Source organism: Hemicordylus capensis, chromosome 4 (genome assembly GCF_027244095.1).
Source record: "Hemicordylus capensis ecotype Gifberg chromosome 4, rHemCap1.1.pri, whole genome shotgun sequence".
In the NCBI taxonomy this organism is placed as follows: Eukaryota; Metazoa; Chordata; class Lepidosauria; order Squamata; family Cordylidae; genus Hemicordylus; species Hemicordylus capensis.
The window spans coordinates 238,409,582-238,422,347 of NC_069660.1; the positions used below are offsets into that span (position 1 = coordinate 238,409,582).

Consider the following 12,766-nt stretch of genomic DNA (forward strand, 5'->3'; position numbering starts at 1 on the left):
CCCTTTCATAAGAACAGCCTCTCTGTGTTGCATGCTACTTTTTAAATGGAAGAATACTTTAAAGCAATTTACATTGCAGCACAGGGAGGATTGCTGTTGGGAAGAAGATAGAAGCCTTTCTGGCCACACAACAAAGCATGTCGAATTGTAACTCTGGTCCATAAGGCATCCTGTATAGTTCAGTCTCACTTGCTTTGGAATAAAATTGTTTTCTGATTCATAGGCTGTTGTGTTAGGACGTAACCGTTTGGAGAGGGCTAGTGAATAAGACTTTGGATTTATGCCATGTCGTGTGTCTTAGGAATAAAAGTTCATTAACAAAATGAAATTCTGAAGTTGTATTTGACCAGCCCAAGCATGCATAAGTGCTTATCTGAGATCAAACATTCAGTTAGAGGGAGGTATTTATTTTGTAGTCTCAGCTTGCAATATACAGCTGTGTACTTTCAATTATTTTCTTAAGCAGCCTGTTTGGGGATATAAAATTCCCTTCAAGCCCGGTCCTGTAATTGTTATTCAGGCAAAAACCACTACTTAAGTTAATAGATATTGTGCTTGAATAAGCAGTAATCTTTACTCAGATCATCCATAGATATCAGTGGAAAGTTCAGAGAGTAGGTGGGGAAGCCCTACCACCTGGAAGGGATCCTGAAGACCACTGAAGTTTTCTTCTTGAAGATAAAGAGCATTTCAGTAACAGCTCAGCTTATAGATCACCCATCCCTTGCTGCTGAAATCTTTATACAACTTTTTCAGACATTGTAGTTTCAAGTTATTTTCTGACATACTCAAACTTAGAATATATTTATTACTGTACTCACCTGAAACAAGTGAACTCTTGTCTGGTCAGTCAGTCATATTAAAGAAAATTTGAAAAAGGAAGAAGCTAATATTGAGGAAATAGTCTCAAAGTGCTTATTCAGGAAACATGCACTGCCTTTGTAAAATCTAAATGACTCTCAATGATATCTCCAGAGAAAAGAAAACCTGAACAGATAATGGTATTATTTAAGAAATATCTATATCTGCCTTGAGAGTATTTGGAATAAAATTGGCTACAGATCTAAATAAATACTTGTAACTGAGTATGTGCAGAAGAGAGAGGCTCCAAAGAAAAAGAAAAACATGCAATATAAAACTAAAGAGAAAAGTAAAATATATTTATTTGAGGTGCCATCTTAAGCAACAACTTTGTGTTAAATTATAGGGGAGGAAACATGACAGAGTTACGCTCATTGGTGATAACCAAATACTGTTGTGAAAATGATGGTATAAATGAGGTATTTCAGCTACACTGGTAATACTAGTGACTATGTTGGCTTGGAATGACATGCTATAATTTTATACCTGACTAAGCTTTCTTTAAATTATTATTTGGATACAGTTGTGAAGTTAGGTCAGGCCCAGAATTCATCACAAGATCTTACAGATTCTACCACAACAACACGTTCAAGGCCTACCAGTTTTATTATGGGGGTAACCACTGCACAAATCCAATCTATACTTTAGTTATCCGTGGCAAAGTTCGCCTCCGCCAAGCATCCTGGATCATTCGAGGGGGGACTGAAGCAGATTACCAGCTGCACAACATACAGATCATCTGCCACAGTGAGGTGGTAGCTGAAAGACTAAGCCACTTAGTGAACTGTACATGCCCTGGATTTGTACCAGAAAATAAACCTTGGGAGCAGAATGTCAGTTATGATTTATGGAGAGAAGAGAATGGTTATGAATGCACCAGAGCACTGAACTTTGCAATGCATGAACTTCAGCTCATCCGTGTTGAGAAGCAGTACCTTCACCACAATTTAGATCACTTAGTAGAAGAGCTCTTTCTTGGAGACATCCACACGGATCCTGCTCAGAGGATGTATTATCGCCCATCTAGCTACCAACCCCCTCTGCAAAATTCCAAGGTATGTAAACATTTCAGATTTTAGTTCTAAGGTGCACAGATAAAGTATCCATTTATTAAAGGAGATGCCAGAGGGTCTCATGCAAAAATCTTCATTGGCCAAGAGCCTCAGCCTTTCCCCCCTGCAGCTTCTTTCCTAACACCTTCACAAAATCACAGGTTCTTCTCCATTCCTTCCATCTGCACTCCACAGCACTGTCATTCTTTCCTGTCTCAAAGTCTCCATTTCACCTTCCTCCAACTCCCTGAACAGCAAACTTCATTTCTCCATTTGCTTGGCATCATAGATTTTCCTTGCGTTGCATTCCAAAGCTGTACTTCCTTCTGCCAAGATTTCCAAGTTTGTTTGTTGTTGTTTTTTTAGGCGGGGGGTGGGGGTGGTTGAGGGTTGGGGGGTGTTCTACTCTTGTTAACACCTTGATTAGAAATAAATGATAAAGGACATGCAAAAAAGAGTCGTACTAGACACTTGTTGCAAATATAATATTGGGAGGAAATCTACACACTTTTAGTCCCCTTCTCTGCATTCCCTGTACTGTGAAATATTCCTGATCATAACATAGGAGAGTATATTCAGTCCTTGCTTGACTGTCTGGATGCTATTCCAGCTGACCAGCCACCCTTCCTTTTTTAAAAATTAGAAGTGAGACTTTGTGTGTCTCAAGGCAGGTGAGAGCAGCTTAAGGTCAAGGTTCTATTTTGTCAGCAACAAGCTTTCATTATTCTTACGAAAGAAAAGAAGTAGAAATTGTTTTTCTTAATTCATTGCTTTTTAAGTACATGTAAAAAAAGTAATTATTTGTTTTTCATACTTTTTGCTATCAGTTTCACAGTAGTTAAATGCAAAATGTTCACCAGTGACAATCTGGCATCTTCCACCTTAATGGAAACAATACACTAATTCTATTAAATTATAGGCAGCCTGCTGCTGTTTGCTTCCGACACACACAATATGTTGGTAGAAGAGCTGGGTATAGATCTCTTTCAGTGTACAGGGTTAGCTGAAATGATCTGCAGACACCTTCAAGCCCCTACTATCTCTCTATATATAATTCTCTAAGGTGTACCTGTGGCTAATCCTGTGTGTGGTAACTCTTGCGAGAGTTCACAAGCAGAAGCACCTGGTTGTGCAGTGGGGAGATTCCATATGCAAATAGGGAGGAGGAGCCTGTGAAAGCAGAAGCACCATGGTGACTGGGCAGTGGAGATTCTATATGCAGATAGGGGGAGGAGCCTGTGATGGTTAAGGTCAGTTGGAATGCAACTGTTACTGGTCGGAAGATGTTCTTGATTGTAGAGGAGAGGAAGATAGATAGATAGATAGTTGGTAGGGGTCTGCGAAGAGAGGTGTCATGAGGGAGGAAAGAGCCCCTTCAGGGGAAGGAGGCTGCCATTGTGTGAATTAGATGATGGAACAAGATTTGTTAACTCAGGAAGGGGAAGAAAAAAGGGGGAAGGGGGAGGAAAAAGGGGGAGGGGAAGAGCAAGTGGAGCAGAGAGAGAAAAGGGAGAGGAAGGGTGAGGGATGGGCCTGAGCCTGTCAGCGGCCTGAGGGGAATGAGCAGACATGGTGGTGGCGGCAGCAGCAAGGAAGGGTCCAGTCAACCCCTGCTGCTCTTTGGGATTACCAAGGCCATTGGCGCAGGCAGGCAAGGGATGGGCCCAGGCCTGCCAGCAGCCTGAGGGTAATCAATGGCCATGGCGGTGGTGGCAGCGAGGATGGGCCCAGTCAACCACTGCTGCTGCTCCTGTGGGGAGGAGCGGGGACCTGGGTGAGGGTGGGGAGGTCTCTGGGGATAGGGAGCTGCAGCTTCACCAATAGGTGCTGGCAACGCTGCAGCCATGACCAAGAGGAATGAGGGGGATGGAGTAAAGGGATGGAGGAGTGACCAAGAGGCATGAGGGCGGTGGAAGCAATGGGATGGAGGAGGAGGAGCAGGAGTGCGGCCCAGGTGAGGGTGGAGAGATCTCTGGGCTGAGGGGGGTATGTGGCAGGGAGTGAGTGGAGCAATCAAGTACTAGTGCACAGATGCTCTGCACGGCTTAAACTAGTTCTAATTATTATGGCTGTATCCAAAAAGTTCTAGTGGAGTTCCATTTGCAGAACCTGGCTTTCATGCCCAGTGCTTTTCCTTGTGCCCCCTGAAAATTTGTTCAAGGTCCAGTTGATCCTTGAACAATATAAGATGTGGCACGAAGGCCATCGTAAAAGTCAGTAAAAATCAGGGCACCATCTCGCACAAATTAGAAGTGGCACAAGGCACCTTTGGATATAACCCTGAGAACTTGTAAGCAATATTAAGGGAGCTCAGCCCAGTTTTCTCCCATCGTGACAAACACCAGGCTCGCGAGCAAGCCTGGTGGTTCTCTGGCGGCTAGCCTGCCAAAGAAGCCCTCCCCTTAAATGGGATTAGCAGAATGAGCACTCTGCTAACCCCATTTTCCCAATCATAAGTCTCCATGGCATGACAGCTTGCAAGGAGACCCCCACCAGGAGGCTAAAACAAGCCTCCCAGTGTCGGGGGTCTCCCCAGGATGCCCCGCGCACCCGCACAGGGCATCCAGGGACTTCTGGGGGCCAGGCAGCCCCCAATCCCTGCAGCCCCTACCGGCTCTGTAACAGAACAGGTAGTCATGTCGGCGGCCAATCCGGCCGCCCAGCAACAAGTGGTTGCTCATCTGCGGGGAGAGTGTCCTAAGCCGGACCCTCCCAGGCTTTACACACAGATCGTGCGTAGAGCCTCCCTATATGTCTTCTGTCCAAGTGTGCAAATGAACCCACCATACTTGTTAGGTTGAGTTCATCACTCCTTTGCCAGCAGGGTCGAATGTCTCTTGCATTTGTCTTCCTATTGTGCTACATTCCCTGTTGTTTTAATTTGGTAACTCTGGAAATAATGTATTTGATATGTGCAGACCAAACTTTGACTGTGAAGTCCCCCCAAAATGAGAAGTCAGAACAAAAGTAGGGAGACTTTTGGTGGGTAGGAAGAAAATTTCTACTAAAGAAAGAAAATGCTTCTGAGAAAGTTGGAAAAGAAAGAAGTGCATGGGTTGGGGGTAATTTAAAGTAGTATATAGAATCATGGTAGCCTTCACCAATGACACAACTAGGAGTCAGAATTGGGAGGAGGAGTAGAGAAACAAGTAAAAACTAAATCACGTGTGATCCAGTGATTGGATGCATATTCCATGTTAAACTGAGGAGGCCCGCAGTATTAGAGATGAATGGACCTCTTAATCCATTTTAAGAGAGCTTCAGAAGCTTTTGACTGTAGTGAGAGCGGAAAGTGCTGTACTCCACTCACCTAACTGCAAAAAGAGAGAGAGAAAATACCGTGTTACAGTTTTGCAGTGGGGCTGTTTGTACATCTTCTTCTGATGACAGCTCAAAGGAATGTACATAGCAATTGGAACCATATTTGAGACTTCAGTTTGTCATCAATTAATTCCAGATATAATGCTTTAGGGTCACTTCTAGTTTAGAGTTCTTTGCTGTCTTTGAAAAAGATCACTGCAGTGACCATGTTTGTATCACATTTCGTATAGGTTTTTAAAAAATAAACTGTTGAATTGACCTATAAAGCACGTATTTATAAACATTTCTACAGAGTTTTTGAGTTTTATTAAACTTGCTGAGATTTTTGTAGCACCGTTTTTTAAATACGGCAATTTTAAAATTTTAAACAAGACACTCTCTTTGTTCTACATTTATGCATAGAAAAATAAAGTTTAAAATGTATTTTGATGAGAAAGCAATGAAAACATAAGAACTGCTTTGTTGGATCAGGCTCAGGTACATCTAGTACAGCATGTTGTTTCTAGCAGGGGCCTGCCAGAGTGAACGCTGTTCTGAATGCAGACCTGACTATTTGGCTTTGGGTCAAACTACACATGACACTCAGTCACACAAATGTCTTCCCTGAGTGTCTTTTTTTAACCCAAAGTGGCTATGGAAAGCTGCAGTCTAGAACGGAAAAAATTGGGGGGGGGGGAGGAAGCACTCATCTCATTCCATGTGGGTCATATTTCTTATCATCAAAATGGTCTCGGGGAAAGTTGCTTTTTTTCCTGGGGCTATGAAAAGATACAGCCTCTTGTATCTTTCCCAACAGGGCAAAAAAGCCCTGGAGGTGTGATTTTGATAGGGAAAAGAGACCTCAGAGAAAGAGGTAAACCTTCCTCATTCTACAAACTGCCACCCATGTTGCAGTTTCCCACAACTGCTTTGGGTTGGGGTTTTTTAAATCCCAGGAAAATATTCACATGATTGAGCATTTCAGCTTGTGTGTACCTAGTTATAGGTTGCAACCTGCAATTTAGCTTTCCTAAATGTAAGAAGATTCATTCTGAGGCCACACAAACATAGCACTGCAAGGTTATAACCCTTCTCCTTTGAACTTCTTTCTTTTTCTAATTGCTGGTCCATAGGGACAGAGCTGAAAATGAGCTTAAATACTAAATTGAGTTTAAAACCACTGGTCTCAGACTCGGAAACTGGACACCGTACATAAACAGAAACATTAAATCAACTTGTTTTTTTAAGCTTTTATGGTCACACCGTAAGTTGGGTAAGGAAATCACCACTGAAGTGAATCAGGTGTATTGTACAGAAACTGTATGGCAAGGCTCATTTCTTTTCCTCTTTATTATTATTTTAAAATATAAAAACTGGCTAAAATAATTAGACATCTATGAAGAATACAGAGCCTTAAAGCTTTTTAAGTTGATAAAGCTGCAAAATGGGATGTGGTAGCCACATTCATATGTGTATGTGGTTGAACTGAATGATAATTAAAAGCAAATGATTGCTGGATATGTTAGGAATGCTAGAGCCAAACAGACTTGGACGTATTCCAAATTCTTTACAGTGGTTTAGCTGGAGGATGGTAAATCAAAGGCTTGAAGTAAAAATTAAACCGATATAAGCCAAGCTGGAAATTTTAAATGAATTTCCAAAGGCTCAAAGTTTGCTCAAGCACATAGAAAAAGTAGTGATTCCACACACACATGCCCCTACTTTTTAAAAAAATGTAAGCAAACAAGATTTATTGGCTGTTAAATAACATCACTACATATAATGTCTGCATTCTTCATAAATTCATATCCTAAAGAGTGTATTCATTTAACTATCCTATCCTAAGGATGTGTATAGCTTTGGAACAGCACATTAGAACATAAGAAGAGCCCTGCTGGATCAGGCCCAAGGCCCATCTAGTCCAGCATCCTGTTTCACACAGTGGCCCACCAGATGCCACTGGAAGCCACAGGCAGGAGTTGAGGGCATGCCCTCTCTCCTGCTGTTACTCCCCCGCAACTGGTACCCAGAGGCACCCCGCCCACAAGGCTGGAGGTAGCCTACAGCCCTCTGACTAGTAACCCTCAATAGACCTCTCCTCCATGAAGATATAGTGGTACTCCAGCAGCCGTCCAGTGCAAAAATAGCAGGGGCAAGTCATGTGCCTTTCACTTGCTATCTCATTTTATTTGCCAAGCTTTGTACTGACATAACTGGCTTTGTGGTGGCTGTAAATAACAGCAGAGTATACAGGTCACATTCAACCACAACCTGGGACAATGATTCCTTTTGCAAATAACAAGAAACTAGACATACGATAGACACCAGTGGACCATTATGTGATTTCTGATGGACTGTATAGTGATTTCTGGTTGCTAACTTGTACATAAGCATAAGTTCCCAAATCTTATCCATCCATTGAGCTTTGCTAGGCTAATAGACTGTTTTTCATAGCCCAGTAGTATAAGTCTTGGCAGTATAAAGGTGTTGTAGCAGTGATCTATGAAGGTAGCAAGAATCATGTTTAACACAAAGACAAAGAAGCCGAATTTCTTTTGTTGTTCAGCAAGAGGGCACACCCAAAATCCCTTAACACAAATTAGTCATGCCTGAATTGTTCAGAGTCCTATGTATGACTTTGACTTTATAAATTTAGCATGCATTGGTGAACCATGGAAATTAATAAAGAAAAGTATAACATACAAGATTAAGTGAGCATCCCTGACTTACATTTTCAGGGAGGCATATTGTCAGGGAAGCATGAAACTGCTTCAGACAATTTTAACTCTGCATACCAGTGGTGTAACTATAATTGAGCGGATGAGTTCAAAGAACCTGGGCCCAGTGGACCCTCTACATTTTTTCATCTGTGAGCAGAATGAGTTTTGTTCTGGGCGGCAGTATCCAGACAGTGTGTGCACATGTGCATTTAAAATGGGGCCTTCCTGATTCAAACTGAGCGGGATCTGAGATAAACTGAGCAGACATCAAATAACTTGTGAGCGCACACATGTGCGTACGCCTTAGAAAGAACAGTGTCTAGGGCCCCCAGATCCACCCCTCCATGTTTTCTTCATTATTTCCCTCACTCCAAAGGGCCACCGGGGAGAGAGGTGAACACGGCTCCCTCTCCCCCAGCTATGCCCCTGCCACATACATATCCTTGGGCTTCTCTACATTGAAAGGGGATCTCTGGGTGTATGAGGCACACCTTTTCCTCGTCATTTCAAATTGCACTTGCACCACCATATGTTTGGAATAAGATGTGAACTTTGCCTACACTTCACATACTTTTGAGTTATAATGGCAATACGGGCCCACATGTTCTGCAGTATTAGAAGGGTGGGGCAGAAGTTGCACTCTCTCAGATGGCTGTTTTGGAGCTCAGCCAGATGGATGCTGAGCAGCTGAACATGCACAGAGCTTTGTGACCTGAGGGACATGTTTGGCTGCTATTTCTGGCAGCCAAATAGCACTTTTAAAGGAAGGGAAGATTAACAAATATTGTGCCCCCTTTTCCCTTTGTGTGTACTGGTTGAGCTCCGAAGCAGCCTCTTGCAAGGGCACAGTTCCTGCTCTCCTAATTCTGTGAAAGATGTGGGCCATTGTATACATAATCAGCCAAGGTAGCAGTGAGAATACAGCACAAGTCTACGTTGTAGGGAAAATGGGGCTGCTGCCCAAAATGGCAATCCTGTGATGAGATCTCCTGTGGCAGTCCTGTGATGAGAGGTTAAAGGGTTGTCTTCGACACCAACTCGACAGCACAACCTTTCCTTTCCCTTCCTTTCGAAAAAGGTAGTATGCCTTGGGGGAGCTTTGAGAGAAGTTAGTATAATGTTCCCAGGCTTCCTCAATATTGTGAAGTCAAACCATGATAATTATTCTTTATTATAAACAAAATGCAAGTAAATCAGCTTCTATAAAACTCGTATTTATGGAATGAATTTGTAAATAAAGGCAAATAAATGATTTATACAAATCTCTCTCTCTCACACACACACACAGGCACTTTTTTCCATTTTTATTCTGTTTTTGGCTCCTTGTATTCCTGCTTCATAGACATTCAGTGCAGGTTTGCCAGAATCCTGTAAATATTTCTATAGGTAGAACCAGGAATTTCAGTCAGAATGGATGTAAGTATAGGACCAGGACATGTAGCTTGACTCATGAGTCACTTCTAGATAAGACAATGGAGCACCCTTAGGTTTTCAAATTATATCTATGTCTTTGTCTTTCTGTTTTTGCACTATCTGTGAATTTTACTGGGTGATTTTGGTGCAGTGAAAGGGTCAAAGATTGAAACTTCGCATATCAGAGATCAATCCCCATGTCAAAGTGTTCTAAGAGGAGACGGGTTGAACTCTAAAGGCATGCTAGAATATTTGGAAAATTAGCTGTAATAGTATAGAAATAATCATAAAATTCAAATGATAATGAATTCATCCCATTTTAAAAAATTGTCTTATAAATCCACCCAGAGAAAATAATTTACTTGCCGAAGGACAGAAAGTCAAGTTCTGACTCATCTGTTTAAATCTCATCTATTTAAAGAATAATTTCACTGCAATCCTAGGAGGCACTAACAGATAGTCCAGGAAAAGGCACAACTTTTAGAACATGTTGTAGATGAACCCTTTCAGCAAAAGGCAAAGCATAAATTGAGTATTGTAGAATGAGAGAATTTTAGAGTTGTAAGAGACTTTGGAGTCTGTTCATTACAGAGATTTGCTATGGTATCCCTGACAGATGGCTATCCAGCCTCTCTTTGACACCTTCAGTGGAGCAGAGCCCACCACTGCCCAAGACAGACTGTTCCACTGTTGAACATTTCTTATAGTTGGGAAATTTTTCTTAATGTCTAACCTAAATCATCTTCCTTTTATATTTATTATTATTAATTATTTTCATTATTTTACACAGACAGGTGTTATTGACTGGTTTGTTTTATCCAGACATCGAGTCCTTCCCAAGGACCTGGGATGCCAGAATTTTATTGTCAATGTTGTTGCTGTTGTTATAGATATCGCCGCAGAATATAGGCTGTTCCCAGTAAAGCTGCTTTTTGTAATTGGCTGATGGTGATTTCTGTGACCCCTATGGTGTTGAGGTGCTCTTCAAGGTCTTTCGGAATTGCACCCAGGGCGCCAATGACCACTGGGATTATTTTGGTCTTTTTCTGCCACAGCCTTTCAATTTCAATTTGTAGATCTTTGTATTTTGTGATTTTTTTCTATTTCTTTTTCTTCTACTCTGTTATCCCCTGGTATTGCTATGTTGATTATTTTAACTTGTTTTTCTTTCTTCTCAACTACAGTTATATCTGGTATATTGTGTGGCAGATGTTTGTCTGTTTGTAGTCAGAAGTCCCATAATATTTTTACATCTTCATTTTCTACCACTTTTTCAATTTGATGGTCCCACCAATTTTTGGCTACAGGTAGCTTGTATTTTTTGCAGATGTTCCAGTGTATCATCTCTGCTACCTTGTCATGTCTTTGTTTGTAGTCAGTCTGTGCGATCTTTTTACAACAGCTGATTAGGTGGTCTACTGTTTCATCTGCTTCTTTACAAAGGCGGCACTTGCTCTTTGTTGTGGATTTTTCGACTTTTGCTCTTATTGCATTTGTTCTTAGTACCTGTTCTTGCGCAGCCAGTATTAAACCCTCTGTTTCTTTCTTTAAGTAACCATTCTTAAGCCATTGCCAAGTCTTGGTGATGTCTGATTTTCCAGTTATATTGTGCAAATATTGACCATGCAGGGGCTTATTTTTCCATTTTTCTGCTCGGTTCTTGACTTGTTCTTTCTTGTAGGCCTGCTTTGTTTCATTGGTGTTGAATAGTTTCTCGTTCCTGACCATTTGAAGTGCATCTTCTTCACTGTCCTTGATATATTCTTCAAGGGCTCTTTTCTCCTCCTCTACTGTTTGATGGACTTGCAGCATTCCTCTTCCACCTGAGCTGCGAGGGAGGTATAGCCTATCGACATCACTGCGGGGGTGCAGAGCATGATTGATGGTCATGATTTTCCTGGTCTTACGATCTAGTGTCTCTAGCTCTGCCTGGGTCCAGTCTATTATTCCTGCAGTGTATCTGATAACAGGTATAGCCCAGGTGTTTATGGCTTGTATGGTGTTCCCGCCATTGAGTTTGGACCTGAGGATTTTTCTGACTCTCCTGATGTATTCACTTCCAATTTTTCTTTGAACTTCAGTGTGTGCGATGTTATCAGCCTGGAGAATGCCCAAGTATTTGTAATGTTCGTTCTCTTCCAGGTTCTTGATGTTGCTTCCATTGGGCAGTTCTATTCCTTCAGTTTTTGTTATTTCCCCTCTGTTCATTATTAATGCAGCACACTTGTCTAGTCCAAACTCCACTGCTATATCGCTACTGAATATACAGACAGTGTTTAGCAGTGATTCAATTTCTGACTGGGACTTTCCAGACAACTTCAGTTCGTCCATGTACAGCAGATGGTTGATTTTACTTGATGTTTTAGATGTTTGGTATCCGAGGCCTGTTTTGTTTAGTATTTGTGAAAGTGGGTTCACAGCGATTACAAACAACAGAGGGGATAGTGAGTCCCTTTGGAAAATGCCTCTTCTAATGCTAACCTGTCCAAGTGTCTCGCCATTGATTGTTAACTGTGTACTCCACATGCTCATTGCTTTTTTAATAAATATCTGAATGTTTTTGCTGACACCAGTTGTTTCTAAACATTTTAGTATCCATGTGAGAGGCAATGAATCGAAGGCTTTCTTGTAGTCAATCCATGCAACACTTAGATTTGTTTTTCTTGCCATTTTTTAAAATCATTTTGCCAATCAGCAGCTGGTCTTTTGTGCCTCTGGTGTTCGGGCAATTTCCTTTCTGTTCAACTGGGAGCTTTTTGTTAGTTAATAAGTGTTGCATCACTTCATCTGCTATTATTCCAGTTATTGTTGTTGTTGTTGTTATTAATTCGATTTCTATACCGCCCTTCCAAAAATGGCTCAGGGCGGTTTACACAGATAAATAATAAATAAATAAGATGGATCCCTGTCCCTAAAGGGCTCACAATCTAAAAAGAAACATCAGATACACACCAGCAACAGTCACTGGAGGTACTGTCCTGGGGGTGAATATTCAGCCCATTGGTTCTATTCCTCCTCTCAGGAACAACAGAGAACTCTGCTCTTTATTCTGTATGACAGCCCTTTCGATATCTGAAGATGGCTACCCGATTTCCCCTTAGTTGTTTCTTCTCCAATTTAAACATTTCCAGCTCTCATCACATGAGGGTCACCAACTACACATTCATTAAGACAATTTGAAAAAGTCAGTCCTAATCAGAGTGTTTTATTTATATTAAAATGTATAGGATGCTTTTCTGCCTGTCCCTGAACAACAGTTAACATTATTTAAAGATAGATAGATAGATAGATAATCAGTCTGTAGAGGCAGACAAAACCCAGCAAATTGCGGGGTCGGGAGGGAGAGAATTAGTCAACATTAAATCTTGTCTATAGTGTTGGAGATGCAGCTCCTGATGGCATCGATTCTTAGCACCAACA

General features: G+C 41.5%; 1 protein-coding gene across 1 annotated transcript in view; it reads left to right on the forward strand.

Moving 5' to 3' along the window:
• APCDD1 (APC down-regulated 1) overlaps positions 1–12,766 on the forward strand; it is a 54,533-nt gene that overhangs the window by 17,180 nt on the left and 24,587 nt on the right. The window contains exon 3 of the mRNA XM_053248935.1: positions 1,385–1,916. Within this exon, the coding sequence (XP_053104910.1) occupies positions 1,385–1,916 (532 nt within the window). The remainder of the gene's footprint in view (positions 1–1,384; positions 1,917–12,766) is intronic.